Source organism: Elephantulus edwardii, unplaced genomic scaffold (assembly GCF_000299155.1).
Source record: "Elephantulus edwardii isolate Elephantulus edwardi_28Jun2011 unplaced genomic scaffold, EleEdw1.0 scaffold00308, whole genome shotgun sequence".
NCBI classification, from domain to species: Eukaryota; Metazoa; Chordata; class Mammalia; order Macroscelidea; family Macroscelididae; genus Elephantulus; species Elephantulus edwardii.
The window spans coordinates 1,132,791-1,151,794 of record NW_006400058.1 but is presented as its reverse complement, the minus strand read 5'-3'; the positions used below and the strand labels follow the sequence as shown (position 1 = coordinate 1,151,794).

The 19,004-nt window shown below is 39.4% G+C and overlaps 1 protein-coding gene across 1 annotated transcript in view; it reads right to left on the bottom strand.

Annotated features, from left to right (window-relative positions):
• Positions 1–13,369: 13,369 nt before the first annotated feature.
• The window catches only part of LOC102853574 (zinc finger protein 226-like), a 20,064-nt gene continuing 14,429 nt past the window's right edge, over positions 13,370–19,004 (bottom strand). The window contains exons 3-4 of the mRNA XM_006901109.1: positions 14,020–14,575; positions 13,370–13,683 (exon numbers count right to left, since the gene is read on the bottom strand). Coding sequence (XP_006901171.1) covers positions 13,370–13,683; positions 14,020–14,575 — 870 coding nt within the window. The remainder of the gene's footprint in view (positions 13,684–14,019; positions 14,576–19,004) is intronic.

Sequence of the window (19,004 nt, the reverse complement as noted above, 5' to 3'; positions counted from 1 at the left end):
ATATCAACTGAGTTCTGGAATTTTAGGATAATTAATATCATATGTAAGTTAAAATCTTTCTAAAGATTATTTAAAAATAGCTAGAACAGCACATTAACAGGGAACTGTCAGAAGTTCAAGCTGGATTTAGAAGAGGACTTGGAACAAGGAATATCATTGCTAATATCAGATGGATCTTGGATGGAAGCGCAGAATACCAGAAAGATGATGTTTACTTGTTTTATTGACTACTCAACAGTTGACTCTGTGGATCATAACAAATTATGGATAACATTGAGAAAAAGGAGAACTCCAGAACAGTTCATTGTGTTCATGTACAATCTTTTCATAAGCCAAGAAATAGCTGTTCAAACAGAACAAGGATATATTGCAATAATATAATATAATAATATCTGAGAAGGTCTGTGTCAGGGTTGTGTCCTTCCTCCATATCTATTCAACATGTATCATGAGAAAAACTGGACTACATAAAGAAGACTATATGAAAAAAACTATGTAAAAAAAAACACACCAAAAAACCTCCATTATATAAAGAACATGGCATCAGTATTGGAGGAAGACTCTTCAACAACCAGTTCTATGCAGATGATACATTATTTTGTTAGAAGTGGAAAGAATGTGGAACATCTACTAAACAAAGGTTAAAGACTATAACCTTCAGATTACACTGAACATCAAGAAAACAAAAATCCTCACAATTGGACCAAAAGACAACATCAGGATAAAAAAGGGAAAAATTGAAATTGTCAAAGATTTCATTTTGCTTGGATAAACAATCAGCATCCATGGGTACAATAGTCAAGAAAACAATGTATTGCACTTGGTTTTTCTGTAAAGGATCTCTTTACTTTAAAGAGTTCCAATGAACAAAGAAGTCAGTCTGAAAGACAAAAGTACATCTGATCCAAGTCAAGTTGTGGCAAACCAAATGTTTAAACAGGAACTGAGTGAGGCACAAAACAAGCTGGAATTCCTTGTGACAGATCACAAATAATGAAGCATTCTTTGCGGACAAAGAGACACCATCCTTAACTCCCACCAGATGGGATGTTAAAAGCTTGTGCTTTGTAAATCACTCTCTTCCTGAGATAAGAAAAGAATGTCAGCAGAGAAAAAATAGCTTCATTAGTAAATAATTCTTTTTCTGTGATTTACTTCTGGTATTTCTAAATAAAAGCTATGAGAGTTTTAGCTTAGCACTGCATTAACTGTTAGCTCCCTACTTACACCCCTCTTTCGTTTCATTCCTGGTGTCCCTGCCTCTTCTTTGTCTCGGACAACATTTGGTGCCTGAACCAGGAAGCGAAGAGACAGAAGTCTTTGGTATTACAGGCACTGGGAAACTGAAAGGGGATTTGCTCTGTGCTAAGTGAAACATTTCGGGGGGGGGGGAGAAATAAAGCAGGGTCATGAGGAATTCCCTGTCCTTTGGTGCTCAGTACATTACACTATTACTTAAAGAATTACTTAAGAGCTCAGAAGCAAAAGTGAGAGAAAGGTCATTTTTGCAATTGTTACTTTATATACAGAAACACTGTTACGGTTTAATATAGTAGGTGGAGCACAATTAAATTAAAAAACCTGGCAAGATGTTATGCTAGCTTTATGAAGAGCACATCAAAAAGAAGAACAGATTCCTATTGATTTTTGGCCAGTATGGGCTTTGATAAGAATAGTAATGATGTCTGTGCAGGATTGTACACATAATCCAAAAAATTTGCAAAAGAGTTGGATGAATCTTTGCATGAATATGAGTTCAGTGATATTATATTAAAGAAGATTAAAGCTGAAGGCAAGAAACAGCCTTTGTCACCTTTAGAAAGAGCCTTAGGAAGATGCAATCCTGAATTATTATTTTGTCTTAATTGTCATGTATTGACCCAAATATGTTCTTCCCAGGAAATTATTTACAATTTAAAACATGGTTTAGAAAAAGAAAAAAAAAGGGGGGGGAGGTGGCTAAGGCTCAGAGCAGAAGCCTACAAGTGTTTCTGTTGATTATTTTGGTTTTTGTTTAATTTTGTTGTTGTTTCTTTGTTTTCTTTTTATCTTGAGTTTAATGTAGCAATAGTTTTGAGCTCATACAATCTGACAATTTCAGTAAAATAAGAGAAGTATAAGATAAGGAATGGAGTTAGCATAAAAGAAAACTCTCCATTTAAAAGATGGGGAAATAAGTAATAAAGATAAATAAAAAATTAGAAGCAGCAGCTGAAAAATTTTTAAAGAACAAATCTCTAAATTAGTAAAAAAGTTAGACTGCATTTGGTGATCATAAAGCTGGCTAACCTGTTCACCTTTGGTAGTCCAAATGCCAAAGCTAAACACATGAACCAGTCTTTCACAGCTGCATAGGTAATGTGACCTAGAAGTTTAGAAGCAGGTAAGAGAAAATGTAACTTAGTTCCCAGGGGAAATGTAAACAAAAAATTATAAAGGGATGTGTCCCAGAAGTCAAGTCTCCTCAGTTTTACTACACGTAAAATCCAAAAGGTATACTTTCTGAAGTGCCAAGAAAAAAGCAGCTTTTCCCAAGCATAAGTACCATGTTCATTATAATGTAGGGATGCCTCAGAGAACAGGCACAGGGTTCTAACAAAAGAGAAATTAGAGGCTTTGGAGGAATTGGCTCAAAAACAATTACTATCAAGACATATTAAAGAAACTACTAATACTTGGAACTCTCCAGTGTTTGTAATAAAAGAGAAATCAGGTAAATGGACTAATTGGGTTGTTGTTGTTGTTGTTAAGTGCCATCACTCATAGAGACCCTATGAACAAAAGACCTGAACACTTGTATAACTTCCATCATTTCTCTAAATTCATAGAGTTTCCAGAGGCAAGCTATTTCAGAAGTGGATGCCATTCCTGCTTTCAAGCCTGTTTTAATCTGGGAGCACTACCAAACATTGTCCACCGTGGATAACCATTATCACATTTGACACATCGTTGTCAAAGTGTTTAGCATCACAGCAACCATGCATTACCTCTGTATGGAAAATTGACAGACCAGTGCTATACTACTTAGAAGAATGTTAGAACAAAAACAATTAAAACCAGGTGTGATGGCTGTAGATTAAAATCACCCACCTTTGGCTTGGTAGCATAACTTTCTATTCACTAGGCCAACAGAGCTCTCTCTATGACTCACAGCAATTCTGTGAACAACAGATCTAACCCTTGCCTTATCCTACACCATCCCCACAATCCAGGACATACTCAAGCCCATTTTTATAGTCAATGTAATGGACTAAGTGGACTACTTGGGTATTAGCAATTAAAATAAAAACTTCACCTTTGCAAGCAGATACTTATTATATAGATGCAAATAAGATGAGTTATGTAGGCTATACTAATGGAAAAGATAACAGGGTGAACTTTATGCTCTTATTATGTTGTTGTAAGATAAAAGTTTTCCTTTGAAAATAGTTACTGATACACAACATACTGAATTTACTATAAAAACATAGAAACACTTTATGTTCCTTCTCAAGATACTAATATTAGTATGTTATTTACTATGTTATAAGTTTTAATTAATCAATGAGAATCTCCTCTATATATCATTCATATTTGGGCTAATTCTGACCTTCTGGGACCAATGTCTCAATTAAATGATAAAATAGATCAATTATTAGGAGAAATATTAGTCAGTGAAAATTTTCATCCTCAAACTCATTTAAATGGTAATGAAATGATGAAAAACATTTGGAATTATTTTGCAACAAGCTTGAAAGATTAGGCAAAGATGTTAAAAAATGTGGACCATTAATGTAGCACCTTACAAAAAAGGAGTCAATCCTAGAGGTGACAGACAAAATGTATTGTAGCAAATGAATGTTACTTACATTCCATCATTTGGGAAATTACAATATGTTCATTATACTATTGATACTTTTTCAGGCTTCCAATAGGCCACAGCTTTAGCAGGAGAAAAATCAGAGTACATAATTCAACATTTAATTGAAACTTTTAATGTGATGGGTTTCCATAAAGTATTAAAACTTATAATGCTCCTGCTTATAAGTCTAAGGAAACACAGCATTTTTTCAAAAAAAATAGAACATTAAACATATTACTTGTATTTCTTATAATCCCCAAGGACAAGGTGATGTTAGATGGATCTTAGCTGAAAGCAGAGAATACCAGAAGAATGTCTATCTGTGTTTCATTGATTATGCAAAGGCATTTGACTGCGTGGATCATAACAAACTGTGGCTGACTCTGAGAAGAATGGGAATCCCAGAACATTTAATCGTGCTAATGCAAAACCTATACTTGGACCAAGAGGCAGTTGTCAGAACAGAGCAGGGCAACACTGCATGGTTCAAAATTGGGAAGGGTATACGCCAGGGATGTGTCCTGTCTCCATACCTTTTCAACCTGTATGCAGAGCAGATTATCCGAGAGGCGGGGCTCTATGAGGAGAGGTGTGGCGTTAGGATTGGTGGACAATCTATCAACAATCTGCATTATGCAGATGACACAACCTTGCTTGCTGAAACTGAGGAGGACCTCGTGCACTTACTGCAGAGGGTCAAGGACTGCAGCCTTCAATATGGACTGAGGCTCAATGTTAAGAAGACAAAAATTCTCACCACTGGACCAATCGGTAGCATCAGGATGGATGGCGAAGAGATTGAGATTGTTCACAGCTTCAGTTTGCTCAGCTCCACAGTCAACACTCTTGGCACCAGTAGCCAGGAAATAAAAAAACGTACTGCGATGGGAAAGTCTGTGGTTAGGGACCTCTCCAAAATACTCAAGAGCAACAATGTCTCTCTGGAGACTAAGGTCTGCCTGATACAGGCCATGGTTTTTGCAATCACTTGTTATGCATCAGAGAGTTGGACAATGACTAGAGAGGATAGAAGGAGAATTGACGCCTTTGAGCTGTGGTGCTGGAGAAGAGTAGTGAATGTACCATGGACTGCCAAGAAAACAAACAGATTCATCGTAGAGGATTAAACCAGGCTGCTCCTTGGAGGCAAGGATTCTGGGGCTTCGTCTGACATACTTTGGACATGTTGTAAGGAGAGACAGGTCTTTAGAGAGGGACATCATGCTGGGTAGAGTGGAGGGACAGCGTAGGAGGGGAAGACCCTCTATGAGGTGGATTGATTCAGTCAGAGGCAATGAGATTGGCACAGGATAGAGCACGATTTAGGGCTGTTGTACATAGGGTCGCTATGAGTCACAAAAGACTCGATGGCACATAACAACAACAACAACAACAACAAATTTGACTTTACAAACTATGCTGCAAAAACAAAAAGAGGGAGATGGGATAGGACAAATAACATCTCCTTGAACAATTTCACAAAAGGCCTTATTCACTTTAATTTTTTAAATGCTAGTTAGAAAGAGACTGGAGGCGAGGTAGGTTTGAAGACTTTGAGCATGTGTGGTGTTTTTTTGGGGCCCAGGAGGGGGTTGGCAGAGCACAAATGCCAGATGAATGGGGGTCTGGGGCAGGGAGTTTCCCAGCATTTGGGTGTGCTGGGCTGCTAAGACACTGAAAGGTTAAGCCCTGCCTAGGGTCTTGGGATATTTAATGTCAGCTGAATCCAGTCTCTGGCTGCTGGAGGCGAGGTAGGTTTGAGGACTCCAAGCATGTGTGGTGGTTTTTGGGCGCCCACAAGGGGGTTGTCAGAGCAGACTTGCCAGATAAATGGGGGTCTGGGGCAGGGAGTTTCCCAGCATTTGGGCATGCCCGTCTGCTAAGACACTGTAGGGCCCTTGGGCTTGTGGCCCTCGGGCCAATCTTTCATTGCTTTTGTTCAGACATTCCTCTAGGTCGTATAGCCCTAGTGTACAAGTTGCCATACAACAGTCACTTGTGGTTGCTATGAGGTTGAACAGTGTGACACTGATGTGTCAAATGCGTTAATGGCTGGTTATCCAGTGCAGACAGAGAGTGGAGTGGAGCTCCCTGATTAAAACAAGCTTGGAAGAAGGAGTGGCATCCACTTCCGTAATAGCTTGCCTCTAGAAACCCTATGAACCTGGAGAGAGGATGAAAGGCACCCAAGTGTCGAGGACTCTCCTTCACAAGGTCGCTATGAGTTGCCTGCAACTCGATGGCACTTAACAACAAGAAGAAAAGAGAAACTCCAGCTGAAAGACATTGGGTATTACAATCATCTAAAGAACTGAACTAGTATGCTTGTGTGTGTGTGTGTGTATTCAAGAACCTCTAAGTAATGAATGGGAAAAGGGATCTGTCATTCATTGGGATTGAGGATTTACTTGTATCTCTACAGGCAGTGAAACACCGTGGGTACCATCTAGAAACGTGGAACCTCGAAATGAGCCAAAAGAGGACATCTTTGATGAGGACAGAGTTGTGGAATGAATGAGTATGATGACATTGGAGAACTGTTGAGCATGGGTGTGATTACCAGAAACTAGAACAACTGAGACACCTACATGGGGCCAGATAAAAAACTTAACACAGAAAGGTCGGGAGGGGAAGTATTACAAATAACAAGGAAACCATTATCTTCTGAAAATTTGGTTTTGGCTATGCTTGCTGTATTTAGTCAGGTACAAATGGCAGATAATACCAGTTATTGGGCATATATTCCTAATCCTCCCTTACTAAAAGTAGTCCATTGGTTTGATGCTCCTCTACCTATTTATAATAATGACAGCCAGTGGTTTCCAGGTCCCCATGCTAATTGAGTACCCCTTAAGCCCAATGAAGAAGGAATGACTATGCCTAATAATACTGTAAAAATTGACATTTTACCCATATGCATTGGACATGAATCCCATTGTTTCAAAATGGAAGCTCAGGCATGGGTGTATGGAGTTTTGGGTAATGATTCTCATTATTCCATTTTTCAGGGGTATGGTTTTCATGGAAACACCAGTACTGTAACTACATGTTATCCTGATATTCCCCCTGTTGTTTGCCTTCTTTACTTTTCACTGGAGAATGGATACTTGGAAACAATGTTGAGGAGAGCAAGGATGAGTTTTAATTAATACTTCCTATGGAAGCATCATTGACTAGAGTCCTGTTGGTTCCGTTTGTCAGCATGGAACAACCAATAATTTAAAATGGCATAAAGAAGGCAACAGGTCTATAATAGCTACTAATGCTAATAACACTACATCATGGCTTGGAGGAGGAAATGGTGGAGCCGTATCAACATTCACAGCGTTTTTCTTATCAAAAACACATATGGAAAATAGGAACTGCATTGAAATACATATCTATTTGGATTGGAAATTATTCATATGATCATACTAACTATGCTATTAGCCTTAAATATAAAATAAATGAAACCAATTATATTCAAGCCTGTGTTTCTTATCTTATGTATTTTTTAAAGATCCAACTCAATGGAATTCTACCAATTTGACATTATATTGTTCAAATTGTTTTTTATATACAAATTCCTCTATTATTTTATCATCTCATGAAAGTATTTATATATTAAGAGCCCAAATTGGATTATGGTTGCCAGTAAAATTAGGGAAAGAATGACAATCATCCCCTGAAAGTATGATTTTAAAGCATTTAAGACCCATATATTTAAAAGAGGAAAAAAGATTCTTTGGAGTTATTCTTACACCAATTTTGGGAATTATCACCATTACTGCCACAGCCACTACTGCTGGAGTGGCTTTACATCAAAGTCTTCAGACCATTGATTATGTGAAAACAAGGCATCAAAATTCTGAAAAGTTATACCCACTTAACAGATTTGGAACAATCAGTAGTACTGATGGGAGAATACATTACTAGTTTACAAAAACAAAATTAAAATGTGATTGGAATACCATGCAGTTTTGCATTATTCCAGTAAAGCGGAACAATACAGAATGGGTATGGGAAAAGAGTAAGAAACATATTATGAACCATGGTAATCTTACAGATGCTATATTGAAATAACAAGCTCAGATCCACTCTACTTTGGATAACTGAATGAATATACGAACATGGATATTCTACAAAGAATAAGTGAAGGAATATCTATTTTAAATATCTATTTTAATATTATTTAATATGTAACATCTATTTTAAATATCTATTTTAATCATGTAAAGATTTTAGAAGTACTTCTATAATTTTAATTTGTTGCATTTTTGTTTATGTATAAAGTATGGAGAGAAAAAAACAAAACAAGAACAATTCAATGAAGACAAGACACGATATTTGCCCTAATGACAAATAATGATTGAAACAAAAAGGGGAAAATGTAGCAAGCCAAATGCTTAAACAGTAACTGAGTGAGACATAAAACAAGTCAGAATTCCTTGTGACAGATCACAAGGAATGAAGCATATTGGGGAATGTTGGGGAGGAAGGGCCTCTGGCCAGAAAGGATCACCTAAGCACCGGATAAGTACAAGCCTCCCAACAGCCTTTAATATGAAATAGAAAAAGATCTCCTGTGTTTGGCCATACTGGCTTGAGAAAGCTCACCACCTGGAAAGCCAGCTGCCACATCTGTTGAGCTGGGAGTCGTCTGCATGAGTGAGGTTCTCCTAACCAATCTGCATGTCAAATGTCTGCAAACCTACTCTAGCTGGTCTTCATTTTTACTTGCTTGTATATAAGTGCCCTGCAGCCCCCAATAAAATTGAGCTGGACTCTGAATGGCTCCCAGAGTGGTGTGGCTCCATCATGCTTACCCCCATCAGGGTGTCCCTGTTTGTTGCTGGCGAAAAGACAGCAACAGAAGCGTTCCTTGCAGACAAGGAGATGCCATCCTTAACTCTCCACAAATGGGGTGTTAAAGCTTGTGCTTTATAAATCACTCTCTTCCTGAGATGTCAGCAGAGAAAAACAGCTTCATTAAGAACTTTTTCTGTTATTTACTTCCTGGTATTTCTAAATAAAAGCTACGAGAGGTTTGACCTCAGTGTTACAGTCATTGAGCTGTTAGCCGCCTGCTTACACCTCTTTCCTTTATTCCTGATATCTCTGCCTCCTCTTCATCCTGGTCAACACCACCAAGTTCTTTTGTTATTTTTTAACTGCCTTATATGCGTGTGAAAGTTGGGTAATGGCTACCTGGACCTTTAAATTATGGCACTGGCAGTGTACTGAATCACTAAAGACCAAACAAAATGCCTGAGAGGAAGTCCAGCCAAGTTACTCCTTAGAGATAAGGATGATAAGTCTCTGTCTCCCATGCTTTGGGCATGTTATCAGGAAGGGCAATCCTTGGAGAAGGACATCATGCTTGGAAAGGCAGAGGGGCAGTAAAGGAGAGGAAAATCCTCAATGAGATGGATTGACACAGTGACTGCAGTGATGAGTCAGGCACAGTGGAGTTGTGAGGCTGTTATACCTAAGGTTGCTGTAAGTTGCAGTTGACTCAAAGACACAGGATTTTAAGGCTTTGCTAATTTAAGAATACTACACAGAAAAAGAACAGTCAGAAACAGAGTTTAATATTTATTAATTAATATAACACTAAATCCACAAGTCTTGGAAGGGCCGTCCGTGCACAGCACTTATTTAACAGTTTTTTAAAAAAAAAGAACAGTCAGAAACAGAGAAAAGGCTGAATTTGTCAATAATTTCATTTTTTAACTTGGATCCACAATCCATGTTCATGCAAGAAGCAGTTTAAAAAAAACATAAAAATCAAGACATTGTTGCACTTGACAAGATCTGCTGCAAAAAGTCTTTAAAGTATTAAGAAACTTGAGAAACAGAGTCCACCTAATAGAATTTCCAAGCTGCTGCTCTGTGGGAGAAGGATGGGCAATCTCCTCCCATGCAATTTACTGCCTGTGAAAACCTGCTGGTGGGTCAGCTATGGGTCAGGTCTAACTCGACTGTGCACAACTACTCATACATATTTGAGAGCCAGATAGTGACTAAAGAAGACTGAAACCTTTGAATGATGATGTTGGTGAATTTTGGAAATACAGTAGAATGCCAGAGGAATGAACAAATCTGTCTTGAAAAATTAAAAACCAGAATGCTCCATGGACCATGCTATCAGGAAGGACCTATCCCTGGAGGAAGATGTTATGGCTGGTAGAGGGTCAGTGAAAAAAAAAAAAAAAAAAGGAAGACATTTAACAAGATGGCCTAGCACATGGCTGCAGGAATTGGCTGAAACAGTCCTAACTTTGAGGATGGCACAGGACTGGGCATAATTTTGTTCCATTGCACAAGAGTTGCTGAGTCAGAATTAACTCTATGTTCACTCTGAATAGGTTCATATTTTCTCCAAATTTTCATCTAATCATTTACTGAAATTTCTGTCCAAAATCCATTACTGTAATGTAAACCTGATGATTTTGTAACTTACTATATGTGGCTAGTTTGGCATTCTATTGTTACGAACCAGCAGCTTTGAGGGAGAAAGACGAGCAATCTCCCTCTGTGGGATTTACAGCCTCTGAAAGGTCATGGAGGGTTTGCTATGAACCAGCTCCAACTCCCTGGTACACAAGGTGAACAGTAAAATAACACCCCTTAAACAATTAGCCCTGGGGAGAAACTCACCCCTTAGGGCCAAAAGGGCAGCATTTACTTCTGGATAAAGCTCAGAAGGCAGAAAGATGTAGGAGGATTAATGGAAATGAGACTCACTGGGTATAGGAAGGAAGAGTGTAGTTACACAGTGGGTATCGTAATTAATGTCATGAAATCAACTGTATGAATAGAAAATCAATCTGCTCTGTAACTTTCATTCAAAACACAATGAAAACAAAACACTGGAGCAATGCTTTATAATCTGGTTTATTTGCAATGGCTTCTTAGATATGACAAAAAACAAACAAACAAAAAAACCCAAACACATGAGTGACAAAAACATATCAAAGTGACTAGACCATGGCTCAAACACCACATTTTAAGAAGAGGGTCAGCACAGCAGCCAATGAAGTTCAAAGTATTGTAGATTGCAACAATGAAAGGTTTTCTATAAATTTACCAAATTATTTCACCAATTTCTCCCCATCTCATTTCTTCTTCTAAATGTTATGTGCTGTTGAGTTACTTGAGACTCATAACAACACTATGTACCCTGCTCTATCCTGCGCCAATGTTACTGTCTCTGACACACCTACCCTCATTGCCCCAGTGACTGAATCAATTCATCTCATCGAGGGTCTTCCTCTCCTGCTCTGTTCATCCACCATTCCAAGCATGATGTCCCTCTCCATGACTGGTCCCTCCTAGTAACATGTCCATAATATGTAAGATGAAGCTTCAGAATTCTTGCCTCCAAGGAGTAGCCTGATTTCACCTTTTCCAGAATGAACTTGTATATTCAACAGTTCTCCAGCACCACAGCTCCAAAGGCATCAACTCTCTATCATCCCTAGTCATTATCCAGCTCTCTGAAGCATAGCAAGCAATTGTGAAGATTATGGCCTGGATCAGGTGCATCTTACTCTCCAGACTGACTTTTTTTGCCCTTCAGTACTCTGGAGAGGTCCCTGAGAGTTGACTTTCCCAATGCAATTTGTCTTTTGATTTCCTAGCTGCTGGTAACAAAAGTGTTGATTGTAAAACAAAGCATACGAAAACTGTTAACAATCTCAATCTCTTCATCATCCGTAATGACGCTGCCAATTGGCACAGTAGTGAGAGTATTTGTTTTCTTGATGTTAAGCATGAATCTATATTGAAGGCTGCAATCCTTGATCTTCTGCAGCAACTGCTTCAGGTCATCCTCAGTTTCAGTAAGTAGGATTGTATCATCTGCATACCACATTCCTGATGCCACATTCCTCCTCATACAGCCCAGTCTCCCGGATGATCTGTTCTGCAAATAGATTCAAAAGGTATGGAGAAAGAATACAATCCTTGTGTACACTCTTCCCGATTTTGAACCATACAATTTTCGAAACTGTACATTTTCTTCTTTTAAGTCTTGACAGTTACTAAAGGACACTGACTAACAGCTCATGATAAGGATTTGTAGCTTCTGCAGTCAGGTCTCAGCCTTTGAGGAGTTGCATGCTAGCATTTGCTTTGAAGTGTTGATCCTCTTACTCTTGTAAAGATGTGATTAAACTCACATCCTCTCTCAGGCCTGTCTTCTGAGTGATGTCTGGAGCTGTCAAGGTTCTGACTGGAACCCTTACTGGCTGCTAACACAGCTTGACCACTGGCATTTGTTGCGCTATTGCTGAAACTCTGACTTTAATGACATTACTGTTTCCCTCCTACAAAACTTGTGATTATGAAATTCAGGTTACAAATGAGTTCTTATAAAACATCTAAAGACAGTCCTTTATTCTTGAGGGGTCTTGCCACTCTCATGACTTCTAAATTTCATGACCACCACGGATTTTTTGATGTCTGAAAGTGAACAGATCTCACTTTCCTAAGCTTTTACTGTGTTGCGAATTTATGAAGATATTGAAGTTATAAAATTTGACAAAAGATTTTATCATAGATAACATATATATGGCTTCTCTCCATTATGTGGACAGGTCAAAGATCTGAGGTATGACTATATAAAAATATGGTTGTTTTTATGTTCCACTGACTCTTCTCCAACTCAGTGATGCTATGAACAGGTCTGAACTATGCACTATTTATGTCGTTCTTATGATCTCCAACATGCTCCAGCCACTGGTATAGTAAACCATCCTGCTCAGGGGCTTTCTCTCTCTGACCTTTCTGAGTATGCTGAGTTTTTTCAAGGATTGGCCCCTCCTGATAACAGACCTAAAGCATGTGAGATGAAATTTCACTATCCCTGCTTCTAAGGAGCACCCTTAGTGGTACTTCCTTTAGGACAGACTTTTCTGGCAGATTTATTATGTTGGTAGTCCATGGGATAGCGAGTATACTTCACCAATACTAAGTTCAAAGGGTCTTTCTTTCATTGCCATCAAATTGGAACTGACTCACAGCTGACTCTCAAAAAAGGGATTCAGAGGCTGTAATTCACCCACACAGTCTGTCTTTCTCTCACAAAATATGGTAGATGTGAATCACTTGCCTTTGGACTGGTAGTGCAACTCCTTACCCACTGCTGCTGTTTTTATTACGTACAACCCACGGCGACCCCATGAACAACCGATATGAACCCGTATCAACTAGGTCATCTTTATTTACTGTCCAACTGTTAAGATATATAGGAAGCAACTGAAAATACCATGGCTTGGATCAGCTCACTTTAAACTGAAATCGCTGCTCTTTAGCCCTTTGCAGAGGTTCTTTACAGCCGTATTTCACAACTATGGGTGTTGAAATCACTGCCAACCCCGTCTTTTCTCTAGCTAACACAAAGCTGCCCACTGGTCCAGGGGTGAGGATGTCTGTCTTGCTGATGTTACCTACATTATCCAAGCTTATCTGTTTCCCTCCTGTTGCGGATCCCTCACTATCTGGACTGTAACTTCACATGAAGCCCTTCTCACATCCCTCACACCTTTAGGGCTTCCCTCTAGAGTGGATTCTCTGGTGACAATGGAGTTGTGACTTCTGACAAAATCTCTTCCCACACTCTTCACATTTAAATGGTTTTTCTCCACTGTGGATTCTCTGATGAGTCATAAGTGTTGAAACCTGCCTGAAGCTCTTTCCACACTTCTCACAACTATAGGGCTTCTCTCCTGTGTGTATTCTATAGTGGATCTGAAGATTTGCTCGACGGCTAAAGCCGTTCCCACACTCTTCACATTTGTAAGGTTTCTCACCAGTATGGATCACCTCATGGATCTGAAGCCTTGACATCTGATTGAAGCCTTGCCCGCATTCCTCACACTTAAAAGGTTTCCCTACACTGTGGGCTTTCTGATGGATTGTAAGATATGCTCGCTGGCGGAAACCCTTCCCACACACATCACATTTATAGGGTCTGTCTCCTGTGTGCACCACCAGATGAACTTGACAGTGAACTTTTGTCCTAAAACATTTGCCACACTCCTCACACTTGTATGGTTTCTGGCCATTGTGGACACCCTGATGGGAACGCAAATGTGACCTGTAAATGAAGCCTTTCCCACACACCTTACAGATATATGGTCTTTCTCCAGTGTGTACTCTTTGATGGGTTTGAAACTGAAAAAACTGAATGAAGCTCTTCCCACATTCGTCACACTTGTAAGGTTTCTCTCCTGTGTGAAGCCTCCAATGGACTTTATAAAGGTATGAGTTACGAGCAAAGGCTTTCCCACACTCCTCACATTTGTAAGGTTTCTCTCCTGTGTGGACCATGCAATGATTGTTAAGCGATGCTCTACGGCAGAACGTCTTACCACATACATCACACTTGAATGGCCTCTCTCCAGTGTGAGTTCTCTGATGCTCCTGGAAATGTGAAGGGTAGATAAAAGCCCTGCCACATTCCTCACAATGGTAAGGTTTCACTCCTTGGTGGCCTTTGCAATGAACATTAAGAGTGGCTCTGTGCTTGAAGTGTTTCCCACACTCCTCACACATGTATGGTTTCTCTCCAGTGTGGACAGTGAGGTGACTCTGCAGCTGTGAGCTGGGATCCAAGTCCTTACTACACTCATCTCGCATACAGCGGTTCTTTCCCACATGACTTTTCTGATGTTTATGAAGACCTGAGACGAAACGGAAGGCTTTGCCACATTCACCACATGTCAGCAACTTCTCTTCTGAGTGTGAATGCTGATAAAGTTCAGAGCTGGAGACATCACTGAAGGGTTTTGTGCAGTCTTTATCCTGATGAATTTTCTCTCTTGTGTAACTACTAGATAGTCCTCCTGCCACAGGAGAGGGTGAATGACCTTGTTTGAACAACTGAGACTTTTTTATCACAGGTTCCTGGAAAATGGTTAAAACTCTTGGGATTTGCTGCCAGATCTGCACACTGGAAAGACCCTCTTGTGGTCCCACTTGTGGAATCTCCGTCTGTCTTGAGCTCTTGGCTCCTGTAAGGACAGAAAATTGGGACATATATATATTGATTGTTGACAGTTTAAAAAATTTCACATTTAGATGAGGGATGAGACATAACTGAACCAGAAAAAGGTTCTGTTGATTTCCCCACTGCTTATTATGTTCTCTAATTCACATGCCATAAAAATCAAGAGCAGGGTGAGTGGCCTACAATCCACTACACATTAACAAGGCAACAGAAAAACAAGATTTGAGTTTGTATGCAATTTAGAAATCAAAGTCTTAGTTTAAAAAAACTGGTAATATGATAAAAATTGTTGATTTGCTACCATTTCAACACAAAATCCAGTATGTGAGGCACAGTTTAGAAGTCAAAGCCTTAAAAATTATTTTAAAAAAAAAGGCGAGCTCTGGTGGCCTAGTGGCAAGAGGCTGCACTGCAATCCCAGAGGTCAGTGGTATGAATCCACCAGATGCTCTGCTGGAGAGGGAGGGACAATCTCCTCCTGTACCAGTCAGATCCAATTTGACAGTACACACACAAAATAATAATAATTTTTAAAAGTCATATTTAAAAAAATTAGTAGAACAATACAAACTATTAACCTCTTGCTATTTTTACTGAATTTCTGTAAATGCAGACTCTTGGATAGTAAATGACATAGCAAGAATAAACATGCTAAGAATAAAATTGAATTTGTAAGAAGTACAGTTTCACTAAATTGAATAAATAGAAAAATTAAATAAAAGTAATTATACAATCAAAAGTTTGCATATTTCTAGACTTTTTTGTTCTTTTTCCAGAGATCTCATTAATAAAATATCATAAAAAGTACCACAGGAGGAAACAAAGGAGAATGTTCTTTTTATCCCTGAAAGAAAAGATAGAGAGGATGCCCTGTTTGTTTTAGTACACTTTCAACTATTTTGTGTTGTACTTCATATTGGATTATTTTGTTGCAAAATTACTCCAATATCCAAAGAACTGAGAAGACCTAGAAAGGCATTATCCTATATGAACTAAATCACAGCATATAAGCAGAGTGCTCCTTTAATTCTTACTGAGAAGATTCTTCATACAGACAAGGCAGCAGGGGAGTTGAAGTGATTACATATACTGTTCTGAAAAGAGACAGCTATTCAGATCTTCATAATGTCTGGGGAGTGGGGGTAGGAAGTAGAAGTTAATCTTTGATAACAGAGAAAGAGTTTAGAAAAGAAAAAGAACAGCATATAGTCCAATTTTCTGAAAGCAAAGCCTACAAAGAAGTCATGTTTAGCCTGGAACTTTACCCAGATAATTCTACAGATAGTTCCTGACTTTTTTTGAGGTCTCTGCTCAGTATTTGTCTAACAGAGAGTGTTCAATAACTATCAACCATGGCCAGTTCCTCTCTGGCAATGGCCATCCCCCTGTGTATAGTCGTGGTGTTAAGGGTTTATTGTTCAAAACAGCTCTCTTAGCCATTAACTTTGACTCTGTCTTGTGGACTGGCAGGAATATGTGAATAAGGGGTGTTATCCTACCCACACTGACTAGTCTTGCCATTGAATCAAGCAGATTGAGCAGCAGAATTTTAGAATCTCAGCACTAGCAAAGGAGTAAGCATGCAGAACATGCCCTTCAGGGTGAGAGATTCTTGCACCAGCCAGGCCTACAGGAGGGCGGCAGAAGATGTGGAAGAGAACTAGAGACCTGACAAGAGACATGGTTCTGTGATCCCACAGAACCAGAACTAGGAACCCTGACTCAAGTATGATGGAGGACCAGGGAAGAGCTAAAAGCTTCACACTGGCCTAAAGCCCTGAGGCTGAAGGCTGAAGGTCCTGTGAGCATGGTTTGGAAACTGTCCTGACTGAGAAACTGTGTCCTGTTAACTATCATAATATATCCTCTAAGTGTGAATATGGTTCTGGATGCTCTCTGAGCTACTGCAATGGATTTCAGACCCAGTAAACCAGAATTAGTGCTAGAGTTTATAGAAAGAAGTGCAGGAGTGTGAGGGACATGTCTGACCTCATGAGCCTGTGGATGCTATTGACAGGGTCAGCTCCCCTTTGTGGAGTTAGCAGAGGTTGACTATGACCATCCCCATAAGCCCTTGCTCCAATTTCAACAGTACTTGTTACTACTATCTGATTGCGTGCTAGGTCATTTTTGTTGATTGTCTTTCTAACTACAATGCAATGTCAATAAGGACAAGCACGCTCATGGTTTCCTGTTTTACACCTACTGTCAGGAAGTGTGCACGGCACACAGTGGGTGCTCAGGGAATAAATAAATCTGCCTGATGTTTTTGTTAATATTTACTCCAATTCACAGGAACAAAACAGCTTTTCCAAGTTAGCTCTGGAAAACAGGAAAGGAGCAAAGAAAGTATAGATTTGATTTGGGAAGTAACTGACAAGCTGCACCAGAGACAAGAGTCCACCAACAACGATGCCACTTCATCAAAGGTAGCAAAACTCATTCCTGTTAAAACAAAGTATGAGGGTAAACAGACAGGTTCTTTCTGAGAGGTTTCAGGTGTGTCTTTCAAAGAAGAAAACTGGAAATCTGTGCATGTACATAAACTGACTACTTAAAACAAATTTTCAAACTAAAGCTGCAGTCCACTGTGAAGTGTGGAAGAATCTGAAAAATAGTTTTAAAAGAAGGGAAAATATCAAATTATGTAGAGGAGGAGAAAAAGGCCATTGCCTAAAATGCTTTCTGAATCAGATTCTCTAGAATCAATTCCAATGCACAGGACAGAACAGGACTGCCCAAAAGTGTTTCCGAAGTTGTAAATCTTTATGCAGCCGAGAGCCTCATCTTTCTCCTACAGAGCTGATGATGGCTTCAAAGGGGATCTTGAGGTTAGCAGCAAATGGGTTCAACCACTACTCTCTAAAGTTACATATAAATCTACACACATGAAATGCTTGCATTAATCATGAATAATGACTCACTGGCTTACACATGAAAAAGTTGAAACACTTCTGGTCAGGAGTTATCAAGCCCTTCATTTAGCCAATTATTCAAATGGAACACTGATAATTGGGAATACAGACAATAATTAGATGTGTGACTTATGTTACTCTCTTCCTAAATCAGTGCCTTATAACACGGAAGGGGTTTTCAGGGGTAGTGGTATGGATGTGACTCCAGAAAAGCACAAGTGTCAGATCTTAGCGTAGAAATCAAACTAGCCTGATTATAGTCTAATGACATTTAGGTGATGGAGTGCAGCATGAAAGATTGGCAGCCTGAATCTACCAGCCAAAGAGAAATCGTCTCCTTTACAAGATTTACAGCTTGTTTCAGGCTGTAAATAAACAAATAGAAAACTGCCATAAGAGAGATTTGACTTGATAGCAGTGGGTTTGATTTTGGTTATTAACTAGGAACTTAGGTGGTTATGTGGTTAAGGTGTTCAATCACTAAGCTAATGGATAGGGGCTTGAATACACCAATCTCCCTTAGGAGAAAGATGAGGCAGTCTCTTCACATAAACTCATACTGTTGTTGTTGTTATGTGCCGTTGAGTAGCCTATGACCCATAGTGACTCTGTGTACAGCAGCTCTGAACCCTGCCCTGTCCTGAGTCAGTACCACTAATTCCAATACACCAACCCCCACTACCCCAGTTACTGTATCAATCCATCTCATCCGGGTCTTCCTCTCCTGTGCTGTCTCTCCACCCTTCTGAGCATGATGCCCTTTTCCAAGAACAAGTCTCTCCTGCTACAAGGCCAAAGTATATGAGACGGAGCTTCAAAATCCTATCTCCAAGGAGAAACTTTGTTTCACCCTCTCCAAGACGACCTATTTGTTTTCTTGGCAGTCCAAGGTATGTTCAAAACTCCTCCAACACAACTCAAGGCATTGATTCTTCTTCTGTCATCCTTAGTCATTGTCCAGCTCTGAAGCACAACAAGTAATTTCAAAAATCATAGCCTAGATTAGGCACACCTTAGTCTCTAGACTGATATCTTTGCTTTTGAGCACTCTGGAGAGGTCCCTGACAGCAGATTTTCCCAATGCAATTAGTCTTTTGATCTTTTGACTGTGTTGATTGTGGAGCAGAGCAAGCTATAATTGCTAACCTCAAATTCTTCTCCAACTATCATACTGCTGCCAATTGGCCCAGTGGTGAGAAACTTTGTCTTCTTGAGGTTGGGCTTCAATCCATTTTGTTTTTTTTCTATAATTATA